Here is a 16894-nt window from a genome sequence, read left to right as displayed (position 1 = left end):
ACCCCTTTGCTTTCCCCTCTGTTCGAGCAGCTCGTTTCCGTATGAAACACGCTTCCCCTGCAGCTTGGACCCCTGCAGAAGGAGCGATGCCATTACCCGGATTTTGTTCAGTGCACACTGGTCACAACATACGTCCTCCTCAACCGGGTTTGACAATCTGTCCAGAGCTCCTTTCGATTCAACTACTGCTGTTATCCCAACTCGCGTGCCTTACCTGGGAACACTTACTGACTAAAAATGCCGCAGCCTGTAGCATGAGCTTTTCTAACTTAAAACCATTAGGTATAACCGTAAGCAATACAATAATTTATTTAGTTTTGTTGGCAGTGACACTTTAATGAGGATTCACTGGGCCTTGAATAATTACATTATATAAAGAATTTCGAGAAAGCTGAGGTTTAGTAGTGCTTAAAAGCTGTGTGTGTCATACAGATTGCAGGTCTGTTACCATAATTAAGTCGATAAGTTTCTTGCGTAACTCTCATGTTTTTCTCTGGACTTCAACTTGATTTCCTCCTTTTAGGATTGTTTTTTGGTTTAATTCCCTATTGCATTGTAAAATCTTTAATGCAGAAGTAAAATTCTGAAAAAAATTTAGAGAAGTTATCTGTATTAGTTTATGCAGCTTAAATATATCTTTTGTGGTTCTGTTAGTTTCATACAGAAATGCAAAGTTGTCTTAATGCCAATGAAAATATGTTCGAAGAAAGTATAATTGACGTATGTGCAATAGATTCCTTATGCATGGTAGATTTTATAGCTATTGAAGTAATATGGAGAAATCAACAGAAGATTAAGTGGAGTGTCAGTAAAACAATAGTGTTGCTTAAGAAATCTGAACTTTTAACAGTAGGGATCTCTGAAAATATCTTCAGTTATACCTGCTTCACAATACAAATTTTTGATAGAAATTATTTCACATTTATTTTATTGCTGTCAGTGTCATTTTTTAAAAGTAATAAAAATAATAATCTTAGCGGTACGCAGCTAGTAATAGCAGTAGTGATCGTGTTAGAGCAGAATGTGTGTGCATGTTTTTAAGTAATTTTAAAGGTGCGGAGAACACACCAGGGTACTTGAGAAGAGTAGGAGGCAACAATTTTTGAGGTCTGCACAGCTTCCAGCTGAGCACAGACCGAGGATTTGCCTTCCCGGGTGAGCTGCAGTTGCAGATGGCGTTCCCGTTCTCAGTGCGTTGCGATGCCGAGTGCAGCATGTCCAGTGAAACCACTGTCAGTGATGGAGTGAGGCTGAAAGTGTCACACTCTGATCTAAGGGGAACAAATTTTGGAGGAGAAATTCCTGGTTTTTCACTTCGCTGACAGTCCAAACAGTGTCATTTAAACTTCTTCCTTGTTTCCATTATTGGTTTGGTTTGGTTTGGTTTTGTCTGCTCCTGAATATATACAGCTCATGCCAAACTTCTATCCAGCCATGAAGATGGAAGAAAACCAGGTGTTAATCTGTGAATTAGGTATTGAAATATTTTGTAATTTGATTTGAAGGTTTATTTAAATCATGAAAAGTATGTGTGTGTGTTTTTCTTTTCCCCTCTCAGGTTTGCAATTATGTGTGGCTATATGTCTCAGTTTGAAAGTGTACAAAACAAAATCAGGAATGGTTATCTCTTTAAGGTATGTTTTTGTAGGGTTTGGGGGATTTTTAAGCTATTCCTTTAAATTATTTCCTTATATAGTGTCTAAGATGAATTTTTCCAACAGAGTAATTCAGCCTCACAGGTATATGTTGGTGCTGATGTTAAAGTGAAAAATTAATTTTCATGTCTGCAGGTAGATGATATGCTTATACAACTCTGGGAACAGCATTAAGATTTCAGTTTTATTTTGTAGTCAAAGGGGGGATAAAAAGGGAGTAACAGTCTGTTTAGAAAATAAAACTGTGAAATATTAAGCGATGAACTAACACAGTTCTGTCATCATCCTTCATGCCACCCTGAAGGAATAATATTTGTTTCAACACTGTCCTTTTCAAGGGTACCTGTGTTTTTTAGAGTTAGCAGTTTGTGTTACGTCTGCTAGTCTTACCCCTCCTTGTCCTCAGCGTTGCTTCGGCGCTTTCCATCCCGTGCCCTCTGAGCCAGTGTTCCCCCTTTCTGGGTGTCAGTGAGAGGCAGCAGATGCTTTCCACTGCCCAGGGAATGGCTGCGATGGGGCTCTGTCACATCACAGCCGTGTCAGGAGCGTCGCAGAGCTTTCCTGTGAGAGAGCGTTAATTACAGCTGAGCTGTGCCAAGAAAGCAAAGCCCTGAGCGAGCGCTCGGACAAGCTGGGGGCGAAGGGAAAACGACGACTAACACAAGCGCTGCAGTTGTTTAAGGATGGAGTTTAAAAAAGAGCCCACAGTGTTAGCAGTAGCCTTTTTAGGGGGGATTTCCTCTTCGGAAGTAATTGCTGAAATCTGTGTGAATTGTTTGGAAATGCTAGGGATTTGGGAAAATAATCGTGTGAAAACATAGTGCTTAGCTGAGTAGTTTGTGGACAAAATTATAGAAAAAAAGGCTCTTAGGTCTGTATAACTCAGATGCTTTAGTGACTGGCTTAATTAGAAAAATGGAGGGCAAAAACTAGGGGGGAAAAAAGAAACTTCAGAAGTGAAATTTATTTTGAGAGGGAAATGGTAATTAGGGACAAAATAAGATTCTTTTTTCTTCAATCGCAGGTTGAGCAATAAGAGCTTTCTTTAGTAAATTAAAGAATGAAATAAAGACACTCATGACCCTTAATGAAAATGCTTTTGGAAGAAGTGCTTCACTAGATACTTTCTAGGCTTTATGGTTTCACTATGAGCAGAACCATCTTATTTTCTGGATTTCACAGTTTTTTTTGTTTCTGAATTTAACAGTTTGTTATGTCATATCATTTGGTTGGGGCAGTCACATTCCAGGCTGGAAGAGACTATGCTTCGGTGGTGGGTGCTGGCGTGAAAGATCTGTCGAAGAGAGTGGTTGCTTTCTCACTGATTTATTGTGTGACAGTTTCCTAATACTAACTGTAAATAAAAATAATTTAATTGAAGATACACATTTGTAAGACAGAAGTTCTTGAGTTCTTTGATTGAACTTTAGAGCTGCTTAGTCATCTTTTAAATAGAGTATGCCTTCTTGCATTTTATGCAAAGTTGCTAAATAATTTTGGTTATGATTTCCTTCCGTAAGGAAGGAGTTTGCTAGTTAAAATAATTTTAAGATGTTAGAATTGCAGAAGAGAATTTCTGTATTTATGATTTGCAGCAAACTTCTTAGAATGTAAACACACTTGCCAAACAAACATCTAAAGTGACACTGATTTTCTTTCTAATAGGAGCACCTAGACAAAGCAATTGAACTTAAGCCTCAAGATCCTTTATTATATTACCTAAATGGAAGATGGTGCTATTCAGTAAGTTGGTTTTTTATCTAACATATGAATTGAGTATACTGCGAAATGGTAGTGCATTTGAAATGAAATAGAGGGACTTAAGACAAAGTTGATATTTACTGAAGTAGAGGTTTTGAGCTAAATGAAGCAGTACTTTTACATTTTTTTAATTAGCTCTTCCACATGTGTGGTATTAACTGCTGACCACTCCTGTCACGTACATCAGGCTGTGCTTTTAAGCCCTTCATTGTTGGGTTCAGGTTTCTTTTCTGAATGTATGAATGAAAAGTAATTGATACTTGGAAGGAAGGAAGGGTGACCTCTGATATTGTAAGTCTTGATTTCAGTTCTTTATTCTGCCACAAACTTTCTGGATGACCTTGGGCTGGTAACATAGTCTTTTGGTAACTTTATTCCCCATCTGTCACAGAAGTTAAAGACATTTATATGCTGTGGGATTGTGTCTGTGGCAGCAAGGCTACCATACCAGCTTGGTAAATTCCAGGAGAATGTCACAACAAAGGTGCGGCATAAAAATCTATAATTCACTGAGAAGTTTTGCAAGAGAGATGATTTGTGTTATGCCAGCACAACAGCTGCTTTTCAATATTTTGTTAATGACGTAGCGTAAGTACTCATATATGAAAAATTAAAATAATTGTGTTACAGGCTTAGCTGCTGATTGGGTTTTGTTTATTTTTTATAAAAAATATTCTTGTGCTTGTAATGTAAGAGTTGTCTTATGCTAACATCGTTGATGGCTCAGATGGTTATATAACCTTGCTGCTTCATCTTTAGTAATGTGAGGCATCTTTTGTCAGAAGAAAAAGTTCTTCCATAGTCTATGCTGTAAAAGATTAGTGGGAGGCTTCTCGGTATAATAACTGCTAACGCAGTGATTTCCAGCCCTGCCTTTTTCCTTCCAATACTAGTCACTGAAAAGTGCCTGCAAACTGGAAAGGAGTTGCTGTGATACATTCCAGCCTTTCACTTAGTCTTTATCTGCAACAAGACTTAATGCAAAGTAGTCTTTTAACGTTTTTTTCAGATCACATATTTAGCTTTCAAAGAGCTTTCAGCAACTGTGGTTTTTTTCAGTTGATTTGAATAAGGAGTGACACCAACTTTTTTCAAAGAGCTTTTCATTTTGCTTTTTGTCACACTGTATTCTTGAATATCAGCATTAACTATGCAAAAGTGAGTTGCTGAAGATTGTCCTGTAGTGTGCTTGCTGTCCTGCCTTTGAAGAGCATCTCTCACCGGTTACTCCTTAAGGACTTTTATACCATGCTGTGTCCAACAGCTGACTGCAGCTTCTATTTATGTCAAATATTCCCAGATGTTTTTCATGGATTACTTCTTGAGCTGTCACTTTTGGGAACTTTGCATGTACTGTCAGTATACCTCGCTTTGTTCTTACTGCACTGTTTTTTCACTCTTGTTTCATTTTAGTGCCTGTCACCACTTCCTGACTAAGACATATGGTTTGTTGCACTGTATCATTACAAACTCATGTTCCACACTGGCAGCATCTATGCAGGGCTTCCTTACTGAGCATTGAAGCCACAGATAAGCGTTTGCTTTAGGGTATGACTTGACCTGCATTTTACTGAAACAGTCCAACTAAGCAGATGTAGACGCTGAAATACTTAAGAATTGAGTTCTTTTTTCTTGTGTTGTTTTTTTTTTAATAATTTCTTAAACTTCTGTATCTGCCATGACAGAATAGTAAACACTTAGAACAGATTTTAATTGTATAAATAAATGCAAGTATAGGACTGAATAATGTTTTGTTTCAACTTCCGGAGCTGTCAGCTCTTAAAAATTAATTACTGTCGTTTGCACACTTTCAGTAGCAGGATGAGGCCATCATTTGGGAACATTAGTTTTGAGGCTCTACTACAAAACCTAGATCTTAATCCTAGCCCAGGGAAGTTGGTGATAGCCTTGCTAGTTTTAGCCGGCTGCAGGAGAAGGTTTCTGGGCTGATCCACTAACATAGCTTTTGGACTTGAATGTGATACAGGTAGTAAGTGCTTCTGGAAGATGTGACAAATTCCTTAGTCCTGTTCTGCAGACTGTGCGTTCTGCTATTTCATCATCTGGTAAATATCCCAAAAAGTAGACTGTTGTCTGTGGCATTGGTTCCAAGTAATTCTTCAGGGTAGGGATTATGATAGGGTGCTTGAACAATTCACTGAACACTCCTTCTCTATACTGATGCCTGTAGATGGAGTGATCATGCTCCTCTTAGGCCCTCTGTTCTTTCTGCGCTGTCTACCAGGAAGCCTGTGTTGTCCAATATGAGGAAATTACAGAAGAAAAAGGCATGACCGGGGAAAGAAGGTTAGTTTTTACATTTAGCCTAGTTGACTGCAGGGTCAGATTAGAGTTGGCCACAAAATCTGTTCTTTCATAAAGGTTGTTCCAGGGGTGGTGGTGTCTAGTTTTAGTCACATACTCTTCTACTGAAATGGTGTGGTTGGAAAAGGTACATGGTCTTTGATATTTGCTAGACTTTGGTAGCTCTTTTGGGAAACCTGATGTACTTACATTTTCCTAATATAGTCAGATGTTTCTAATTATTTCCTATTCCTAGTGCTGTTTTTTGGGCTGACAAACTAAAAGAAGTAGGTATGGCATGAGAGACTGTAAAAGGGGATGCTTCAGGTGTTGTAACTCAGGGCTCCAGTTCGTTTTCACAAATGAGAATCAACTGAACAGACTTTTAGGTAAAAAGTATAGCATAGGCAAGTGAAGAAGTTTTACTGAAGGCTGAATATGTGCCCAGAGACTGCATGCTGTACTAGTAAAAGCTGTTTATCTGTGGAGTTTTGCCAGAATTTGGCTCTCCCATTTCTTACCTCCCTCAGTGTAACACAGTACTTTGCAAAGAGCAATGGCACAGGAGTGCCAAGTTTCTTACTCAGCAATTATTCTCACTGGGCCAGATTCAAAGCTGATGCAAAGTGTCATAATAGCTGGATTTTCACTACCTCGCAGCAGTGGAGCGTTGTCTCTGATGCAGAGCTGGTGGCAGTTTTGTGCCACCTTGTCTAAAAATCAGTTTTTGCAGTTTCTTATTTCTCTAACCATTCTAAAGCCAGCAGAGCTATATAAAAAAGGGAAGATTCTGTTCTGATGTGTGTATCATCTCAGCTTCGTTACAAAATGACTTCTGGTATCACAGTCAGGTAGGCAAGATTTTCACCAACCATTTCATAGATGTAATGATGTGCAAAATTGCCCATGAGACCTGCTGTGTGTACAAGAAGCCACCTATAGCTCTAATATAGCTCTATTGTGTTTTACAGCAGTGACAAGGGGGAAAAAAACCTATTTATTTATGCATTGAGCAAGCATAACTGAACACCACTAGTAATGGATAACTGCTCATATGAATTTCTACATAGTGGTAGTTTTTTCCAGGGTAACTTTAGTGATAATATTAGGAAAAGATGATTACTATGTAATAGCAATCAACGTACTAACTAGTGTTTACTGTGTAAAAGAGCTGTTACTATTCCAAAGAAAAGCAACTGCAGCAAAATAATTTTCATTCAAAATGTCTGTGGTACTGGACAAAGCTCTTCTTCTCAGCTTTCTGTGACAAAAACCAGCTTTGTTAAGTATATGTCATAGAATGGCCTAGGCTGGAAGGGACCTTAGAGATCATTTTAATCCAGCCTCCCTGCCGCCGGGGACGCCACCTCTCGACTAGATCAGGCAACACATGGGGACCGAATGTGAAACGAACCTGCGACCTTAACGTTGTTAGCGCTATGCTCTACTGACTGAGCTAACTTTTGGGGAAGGTTTAATATTTTAAATACATGCTTCAGTTAGTTCATATGATTTAAAAGAAGTACAATTAGAACCTTTTGAGTTTCAGCTTCATTTTTGTTAAGGGAAAGTGAAAACTACTTTGCTCTTTGGATCAGCAAGAAATATTTATTGGAAGTGAATTGATCTATGGTGCATGGCTGCTTTTGTTTCCTTAGAGTTTTGGGCACAGCTGTCTGATAATCTTATAATTTGTGGGGGGTTTTAGTGTTTTAATGCTTAGAATAGCTTTTAAAGTGGAGCATCTATCTAGTTGAGTCTCATGGCTACTTGCCATTATAGGATTGACACAGAACACTTAGTGTATCCTTGTGAAACAGGATCAAAGTCTCTGGTACATCGTAGTGAGGTGTTAAAAATTAGTTCTTTTGGTATTTTCTTTTTGCAGGCTATGTGCTATGTGTTGGATTCATTTTTCGCGTATCCTAGTATCTCTTTAGGTTACATCTGGGAACAAATTGACCCAGTTCCTTTGTCTGTGTGCTCTATAAGTCTGCTCCCTCTGCTCAAAAGTGAAAGGCACAGGAAATTCAAGCTGGGTAGATGCCTGAATGCCTGTGCAGACTGTCCTGGTTCCTCAGCTGTCAAGAAAGAGAATATTTGTGTTGGAAGTCAGCATTCTAAAACTGCTGTGCAGTTACCTAATCTCATCCAGAAGTCAAAACATTGCAAAACTTTTTATTACAATTTTACATTAATATGATGTAATAAAAAAGGAGAAACTCTCTGTGGATGTTTAAGTAGGTACCATTAACACTTTACTGAAGCTGAATCAGTGGGATGATTTTCCTTTATGGAGGACAACTGTGGGATCTGTCTTCAGGGAGCTGTTAGCAAGGGAACATCAGAGGGTGGCATCCTTTAGGAATGGGAGTCAATCCTGGCTGAATTTCCAATCCAAGTGGGTTAGTTCCCTTGGTACCATGGTCCTGGAGTTTGGGAAGGAAGAGCTGTCAATGGGAAGAGTTTGCATCTCATCAAAAACAAATGGAAGGGAAAAACAAAAATCTGAGCTTCAGCTAGTGTTACAGTGTTCATATATGTGTTCATATAGTGTTCATATATGATTTTGCTGATCTGAGACTAAGGAAGAAAAAGGGATGTTAGGAAATCACTTTTCCCAGTGTTAAAGGGAGAAACACGTTTTCTGCCTTGGTCTTCAGAGGAGCAAGAGGCCAACAGGAGTGTGCTAGGTACAAACTTTATGGCCAGCTGCAGTTTAATTCTGTGGTGGCTTCTTTGATCTCTGATGCTAGCAGAGATTTGGGTAGAAGAAACGGATGAGAGCATACCGTTTGACTGTCCTATGAGAGACTGTTTAAGACAACCGTCTCTGTTAGCTTTCAGATACTGAAGAGCGGCCTCCTCTCCATGCAGAGGCCAGGCTATTGTCGTGACCCACTCCCCTCCAGCCCAAGGGAAGTTCAGGAGTTGGCTCATGGCCCCTCAGGCCATGGTTTTCCACTCTTAAACGAGTGGAAATAGCTCTCCTCATGTACGACACCTGGGGAAGTGTTCCTCAACTTACCCAATACATTAAAACCTGATATTCTGTGAAAGTACAGTGTTCCTTGCAGTGCTCTTGTGAATTTTCAGGCTGCTAGGGGGACTGGTATCAGGGCTTGGGAGACTTAAAAAAAACCAAAACCCACTTAAGGTTTGGAAATCATCTGTAGGGCAAAAACAACTTCCATTCTTCAATGTTGTTGTTGTTGTTGTATATTAGGAAAAAATTCTTCACTGAGAAGGTTGTCAAGCATTGAAACAGGCTGCCCAGTGAAGGGGTGGAGTCGTCATCTCTGGATGTATTTAAAAGACGTGTAGATGAAGTGCTTGGTGGCATGATTTAGAGGTGAGCCTGGCAGTGCTAGGTTAATGGTTGCACTTGGATGATCTTAAAGGTCTTTTCCAGCCTAAAGGATTCTGTGATTCTACTCTATATGCTTTGCACTATTTGGAATAACCTTGACTGTAGAAGTGAAATTTGCACTACAGTAAAATTTACTCTAATAAAGTTATTGCAGATTAAAGACTGTGCTTGTGTGTGTTTAAGGGGAAGGGTATAATTTCCTGTTCATCATTACTGCTCCAGGACACAGTTTTGTGTCTTGCATAAAACAGGTCTTTTCCATTTGTCCCGCCTCAGTCAGAGGGGGGTGCAGAGTGGCTCAGGTGGGGTGTGGTTAAGCTGTTGTGATGGGATTCACCTCACCTCTTTAGCCATCCACAAAGTGTAATTGTCTACGCTCCTTCTGTAGCTGAAGGAAAGAAAGCAGAGAGAGAGGAGTGTCTGTCCCGGGCTAATATAGGTGAAGAGGAATTACCTAATGGAAATTCTTCTCTCCATGCAAAGAACCTGGAAAACTTGCTTATACTAATCACTTAATTTATAGATTGCTAGAGTTAGCTGCAATTAATTCATCAAGCCAGTGGCACATAAGTCTGACTGCTCAAAACCTAAGAGAACCCTCAGACTGTCTGCGTGGTAGTCACCATGTATACTGCTGGAGTCAGTGCATATTAAAGAAAACTCACTACTGAGCCTACATGCATTTCCCACTTTTCGTGGGATTTGTAATAAAAAAATGGCCAAGTACATATATATTTGGGCTTATTTTAGGTTTGAATAGCGCAAAGCAGCACCTAAGCCAGGCAAAATAAGGACTAAAACCTCAGTAAATCAGTTCTGATTGAATCTTCCAAGAAAATAAATCAGCTGCCAGGAAGAACTTGTGTTTTCGATAGGTAATTATAACTCCACATGGAAAAACTGCAATTTTGTTTCCTCACTATTGCATAACAGTCTACATGTGTGTTGTAATTATATCTGTGTGGTGTCTGTGTATCACCAGGGTATAGTGTGGTCTAGTAGAGAACAGTGTAAGTGTATATGTTCACTTTATTTTTTTCCCTCTTTTCCTTCCTCTAATGAGCTACCTCTCTCTTGATGTTATGGACCTAGAAATACAGAAGCCCCCTTCCTTTTCCAAAAGAATATAAATGCTGCAGCAGTCGTGAAGAAAACAATACTTTTGTAAAAATTCTTTTAATGTCTCTTGCAGAATATGTCTCAGGAACTATAGAGTAGCTAGGGAAAAGAATTGGGTGAGGGAATTATACATACCTGCAATGTGATGTGAAACCAGCCTGCTGCAGTTTGTAACACAGTATAAAAGCACTGTAGTGCAGAGGGGAGTTGCAGAGTTGTTTCAGTGCTTCTAGGACTGCTGCGGAGCTTTTATAAAAACCACTTTATTAGCTTAGAAGAGGCTTCGGTAGTGGGTTATATGAGAGAGAGAAAGAGAGAATGAAAAATAAAAGCTTTATTATCTTAGCTTTGTTTCTATCTGGAATATAATTTTTAGTGTGTTTGTGTGAAAGACTTACTGACGGCCTTTAATGAAAAAGGCATTGGACCCTGCCAAAAAACCATCAAGACATGACGAGGATGCCTTCTATCTCCAAGCAGTGTTGCTCTTAGGCAGCTAGAGTCATTGGGGCCAGATGAGAAAACATGGTCCTGTGCACCTTCCTGTTGTGTGCTGGCCTGTATTTGTACTCATTGTGGTGATATTTTTAGGGTAGTTTGCAACAAGAAACACACAGAGCTTGGTGTCTTCTCAGAAGCATTCTGGTTGATGGCTGTGGGTAGTTGTGTGTAGATGAATTTGTACGTTTTACCATAATTAACTAACGTCTACTGGGTAATTGCTGGATTTAGCTGAAGAAGGTGGAGGGGACCAGCAACAGCCCTGAAGAGAATGAGAAGCCAGGCAATGAGGCGGGAATAATCTAAAGCTATCCAAAATCATTTTCATTTTTATGGCAGTAGGACAGACTTGAGATCAAGGCTCAACTCTGTTATTTGAATTGCAACTTCCTCTGAAAAAGAGATGTCCCTACACAATTTAGATTTCACCTCCAGGTCTCCGATGAGAGTCTCTCTTTCTTTGTCTGTGTGTATCTCTTCTCTGTGTTGTCTCTGCATAGGTCAGATCAGGCCAGAAATTGATAGGAAAACACAGAACCTTAGTTTTTGCAGTTTCTAAACTCAGCTGTACTCTGTGAAAGGAGTCACCAGTGCTGTGGTTCAAAGACTGGTGTGAAGGAGTGGAGTCCTGACTTTATAGATTTTGTTGAAGTGTCCAGAGGAGGGTGGCTTCACTTCTCTGTTTAAACAGGCTCCAGTCTCACGTTGTATTTCTTAGCAGCTCCATCCTTTATTCGAGAGACGTGAGGTTTGTTTCACTAGGTTGGGTGATGGAGCCAAATATGTTAATGCAGAGCAGTTTCTGTCAGGTTTCAATATATGTAAGGGAAGAGGTCATATATGTTGTGTAGCAGTATGACAGTTCCCTAAAGCCCTTTAGTAACAGCCTGTCTTCCTGAAATGAGAAGAGGTCTTTGGCAAGTATTGCCAGATTTGAAGAGGAAAAAAGATGAAGCCTGTTCCTTAATGGGGGTTATCACCAGCTTCTATATAATAAATGCACTTGTTTTACAAGCACCAAAAGCACTCACGTTTTGACTGTAGCAAGAGCTTTTAGTAATGTTGAAAAGTGGACTATGATGCAAACCTTAACAGGTTTAAAACACAATCTCTAGCCTTAGGTTTAAAAAAATTGCAAGGGCTTACAAAACATACACTGTACTTTAAGCTTTGTACATTGGCATAATCTCATATCAATGATGTTGGTGTTTTGTCACGTATTTCTTAATGTGTACATTTTTCCTGTTAACAGAATCTAAAATCCAAAAGACTTTGCTTTTATTTGGCAAATCAGCAATATAAAACATTCTTCTACAGGTTCTTTTGCAAAATAGGTTGTGTAAGTAGCACAGTGGCACAGGACAGTATTTACTCCAGAATTGAGAAGCAATGCTAAATACTTTTTGATTTTTCGTTATAGGTAGCTCAGTTGTCTTGGATTGAAAGGAAAGTAGCAACTGCTCTCTTTGGGACTCCACCAACTTCAACAGTAGAAGAAGCGTTGCAGAATTTCCTTAAGGTAACTCCTCCTAGCCAAGGGTTTTCCTATGTGACTCTTTACCAGCTGCTATATGTGTCTGTTGTCAAGATACCTGCTCACTAGATTATGTTCAGTAGCTATAAATGTAAAGAGCTCTCTACAAAAATATTTTTTCTATTTTTAAATCAGTTTGGAGATGAACGGCTAGCACTTTTTCTTCTCTTTCTTTAGTTTTAGGGAATTCTTCAATGACTTGCCTTGGTTAAGAGTTACTGTTTTTAACGAGAGGTGGATATATATTAGTTATATGTGCCACTGAAAGAAATTAACCATAGCAGTAACCCATTTTGCCTGGTTTTCTAAGGGGTTAACATCGACAAGGAAAACTGACATTGTGACACCTCCCTTTTTCTGATCTGAAGCTCTTTTCATTGAATTTCAGTAGAAGCCTTTCTTGTTCGTGGAGATAAAATTGCCTTTATAGTGAGGTAGAAAATAAAGCTTTCATGTAGGTCTCATGTTCCAGGGCATTCTACTTGCATGCACAGTTACTAGAAGACACCACATGAATAAAATAAACTTGTCTTTCAGTGTTGTTTGTACAAATTATTTCTACTTCTGGAGCTGAAAACTACAGGTTTTTCACTTGACTGAATTCAAAGCATAAACTTCCATCATTACAATTGCTTTCAGACCGTTTCTCAAACGAATCAGACAAGCATATTTTCTTCACTGTCAAAAGTGCTCATTTTCTGTGGGTTTAGAAAGATGGAATGATCTCCCGAGTTTTGGACAATACAATGCATTACGATCTTCTGAGTTTAAGAGATTTTATCTTTAAGGTCAAACTCTAAAGGTGGTAGAAATAATTTGAAATGTTCACTTTATCTTCAGGACATTTTGTGGTGGGCTGCAGAGTAAAACTGTGGTTTTAAGCCATCCTCTGCACAAAAATTAAACTACTGTCTAAGAAGACAACTGTTTGGGGTTTTTTTTAGTTGTTTGATAATACACAGTTGTGGTGAAAGCAGCATTGTTTTAGTCCAAGTATTACAGCTACTATGAATTTAACTGATGTAGTTTTTCTTTTGCAAAAACTACTGCTTCTTGATTAGGAGATAATTGGTAAGATTTTAACTCATCTTTCAACCTAATACACATCCTTGATGTGTTTTAAAAGGAAGACTTGAGCTTTCTTAAAGACCTGAACTACTCAGAAGATGATAATGTGAAAAGAAAGGTGATCTCAGAGCTAGATGGTAATGTGAAAAGAAAGGTGAACTCAGAGCTAGAAGATAAGGGTCTGTGAAAGAAAAATAATTATAAAGTTGATGAATTCATACCCTTTACACAGAGTGTGGTTGATTGGTTGGTTATTTCTTTAATGAGGAGATTAATATTAATAATCTAGAGAGCGCAGTGTCTTCCAACCCACCGTGTAAGAGAATGAATCCAACAGATATTCTGTAGGATGATCTGATATCTTTACAAAGCACTTAGGAGAGCAAGCAGTGCAAAACATTTTTATGTGTTCAGTATCAACACCTCATGTGGCTGCTTTAGGGTTTGAATTTTGGGTTTTCTTGTATTGTTTTTTTAAGTGCTGAACAGATTGTGGTGTACACAGTAGGGATGATTCAGTCTGATGTTTGAGGAAGCTTAGTGCGTTACTAAAAATGTTATGCAGACCACATAAATCTCATCCCACAAGTTTTATGTCTGTTTTCTTTCCTGTTTTTTATTATTTAGGCAGAAGAAATGCATCCAGGATATTCCAAATACAATTATGTGTATTTGGCAAAGGTAACCAAGTTCTTTTAAAAATAATGATTTGTAGGCTCTGGTATTCTTGCAGTGGTCTGATTGGAAACAAAATGTTTTTTCTTCTCAGTGCTATAAAGATCTTGGCCAGAAAAACAATGCACTGAAGTACTGTGATTCTGCACTGTCAATTCTCACAGTTACTAATGAGGTGGGTATTGAGAGTGATAACTTGTTCTCTTATGACTGTTGTCTTGTCTTTGGCACCCATTATTGCACTGTCAGTAATAACATAATGTTTCACTTTTTTCTCTGAACACAGAACCTTCCTTCTTCTTCCTCTCTAGGTTGGCTCATTACAGTTGTCTGTATCAACAGCTTTAAAAAAAAAGAAATCTTTGTTTGGGGAACTGTCAGGGACTTGTCTGTGTCAGAGGCAGTCAAAAATTGAATTGCGCTCTTTGTAATTCAGCCCATTTCATTAGACTGTCTTAAGCATAAGCAGTTGAGTGTGTCACTCTAGCTGTGCTGAAATTTTTTCCCCAGACGTACTTCTTCTCAGTTGAAAGAATTCTGGATTTTTGTTCTACAGTCTCTCTCTTCTCCTGAAAGCCTCTGGTTTGTGATTCTTGTCAAGGCCTCCAGGGCAGTGTCTTAGTGATAACAGAGGTAGGTGAGTTATTCAGGATTGCCTTTGTCTTCAGCCACAACACACTTAAGGAGGCACAGTTCTTCCAACTACATCTGCTGAAACAATTTACTCTAAGAGGTTATCAGATTCCTTTTTAGGCCCTTTAGAGTATTTTTAGTATGTAGACACAAAATTTCTACAGAGATTTGAGAGATTTTAAGTTATTTAATTTCTCAGATACAAACCAAGTTATGGCAGGAAGGTTCACTCTGTCTGATCTCATGTAGAAGCAAGTTCCATAATTACTAGTCTATGACTGGAAACGTCTTACCATCCCAGAGCGTGACAAGTTCAAACCTGAGCTTTGTCAGCCTAAGGGACCCCCTTTGAGCACAGCAGATGTGGTAGGGAGAGAGAGAGGTGATTCCAGAGATGAATTGGCCCTATCCCATTTAATTCTTTGAAGTTAAGGAAAAAACCCATTAAATAGCTCTGTAACTTGATTGACAATAAATGCTGTGTGTGGAGCACTAACATGTTTATGTCAAGTGTTCCTGCTGGGAGGAGAGACCACTGCATGCCTCACCAACAGCTGCTCCTGGGTGGCCTTTACTTTTGGCCCAAGTTACAGTGTGTACCAATCATAAATTAAGCAATCATTGCTTAAGTTCTGTGTTTCTTTAAATATGTATTGATACAGATATGACACTAATAATCTCTTAACTCTGCTTTATCTTTACTTACTGTTGAAACATACTTTCAGCTTGCCTATTACAGAACACAGGCCAGGCTGCTATAAATTATCCGTTATTTGGTACCTTATATCTTTGCATAAAAGGTAGGACCAATGGTGTAAGGGAGAGAGCATACAACTGCAATTGCTTGAACTCAGGTTGTTTTGTATATATCTGCACTGATTATGCTGGTGATTTTGTTTGTTTGTTTGTTTGTTTCCTGTATTCAGCTTAATGCAGACTAGGTAATCTTGCAATGAACTCTGAAGCTATCTGATAAAATTGCAAACAAACGTATATCAACATTCCAAACATATATGCCCCCAGACTTCTGGTAGGCAGAAGACTGCCCGTGTTTTGTAAACTAGTAGTCATACAACATACTTATAAAGACTTCTTGAAAAATCATGAGATAGCATAGATTGTGGTTCATCTTAGATAACAATAGCTGGACAGAATTTTGGTGACCAAAAGTAGTTGCTGAGGCCCTCCCTGCAATTGGTGGAGACAGAGAGAGAGAGAGAGAGATGCACGTGTGCATGCATCCAGGTGCTCCATCCTGCCCCTCTCTGTCCCCTGATGGCAAAGAGAGACTATGTGTAAGGTGTGTACCTGAGACAACCACCTCCTGCCTGTGCTGTTAACAAGAGGCGAATCCTATCCTCTGAAGTCCAGTGTCATCAGTCTAACCATGAGCTGGAGTTCTGTGTGCCCTGGGCCACCTGCAGGGCCTTCTTAGTCTCCGATAAAAGGAACGCCTGTCGCATCTCTGAAGTACTGGCAGACTTGCAAATGAGGGGGTACCCTGAGGGGAGAGCAGGAATTTGGGAGCAGTCTGAGGGATGAGTGGGTATATTCTGCCAAGCAGAGTGGTGATGAAAATGATAGCGGTTTGTGAACAGAAGAAAGAGCAGCGAATGGGCCCCAAAAATATTTTGTCCATCTGAAGAGGACAAGATGATTTGTCCTCTTCTGTTCTGACTAATTCTACACATATTACCAATTTGTCTGCTTTGTCTTGTTTACTTGTGATGTCTTTTGAGTTAAGTTCGGAAAAAAAACATCCAGGAAAATATGGCGTTAGAGCACTAGGGTGTAATTAAATTAAAAAAAAACCCACACCAAAACCACACCAGTCAGCACAAGGTAAAACCATGTCCATGCTAAAGAGAATTACTATAGAATGATGGTCTGGAACACAAACTCTGCTGATGCTTACTTTTACTTCAAGTCCCATCTGAATTAGCGTATTACGAGTTGTTTTGGTAATTGTGTTAGAGAAAGACTGTTACCAGTTTTGGAGGGCAGCACATTGGAACTGAAGTGGTTCAGGGCTTGGAGCCATATGTAGGAGTAATATTTAGTCAGATTAGTTTAAGGGAAGGAAGAGACTGTAGCAAGATTGAAGAGACGTTGGGAGGACAGTAATAAAAGGATTCTGATGAAGTGCCTGAATTGACCACAGCCCTCCCTGTGAAAGATGGGGTTCATGGGCTGAAAAAGAAAATGCAGGTCAGCAGCAATCTGAGGATTTCTTTCAGTTTGCCACAGCACAGGATCTCAAGGATGTCAGCCACG

General features: G+C 39.2%; 1 protein-coding gene across 1 annotated transcript; it reads left to right on the top strand.

The window, feature by feature from the left end:
- Positions 1–1200: 1200 nt before the first annotated feature.
- LOC104270379 (regulator of microtubule dynamics protein 2-like) lies at positions 1201–14162 on the top strand (the record flags this gene model as incomplete). Its single annotated transcript, XM_009864722.1, has 6 exons — positions 1201–1244; positions 1559–1634; positions 3321–3398; positions 12131–12229; positions 13940–13993; positions 14082–14162. Coding segments are annotated over exons 1-6 (432 nt in total), but the record flags the coding sequence as incomplete, so codon positions are not given.
- Positions 14163–16894: the final 2732 nt, after the last annotated feature.

Source organism: Apaloderma vittatum, unplaced genomic scaffold (genome assembly GCF_000703405.1).
Source record: "Apaloderma vittatum isolate BGI_N311 unplaced genomic scaffold, ASM70340v1 scaffold37512, whole genome shotgun sequence".
Taxonomy (NCBI): domain Eukaryota; kingdom Metazoa; phylum Chordata; class Aves; order Trogoniformes; family Trogonidae; genus Apaloderma; species Apaloderma vittatum.
The sequence above is the reverse complement of the archived record's forward strand: the minus strand, read 5'-3'. Positions and strand labels throughout refer to the sequence as shown.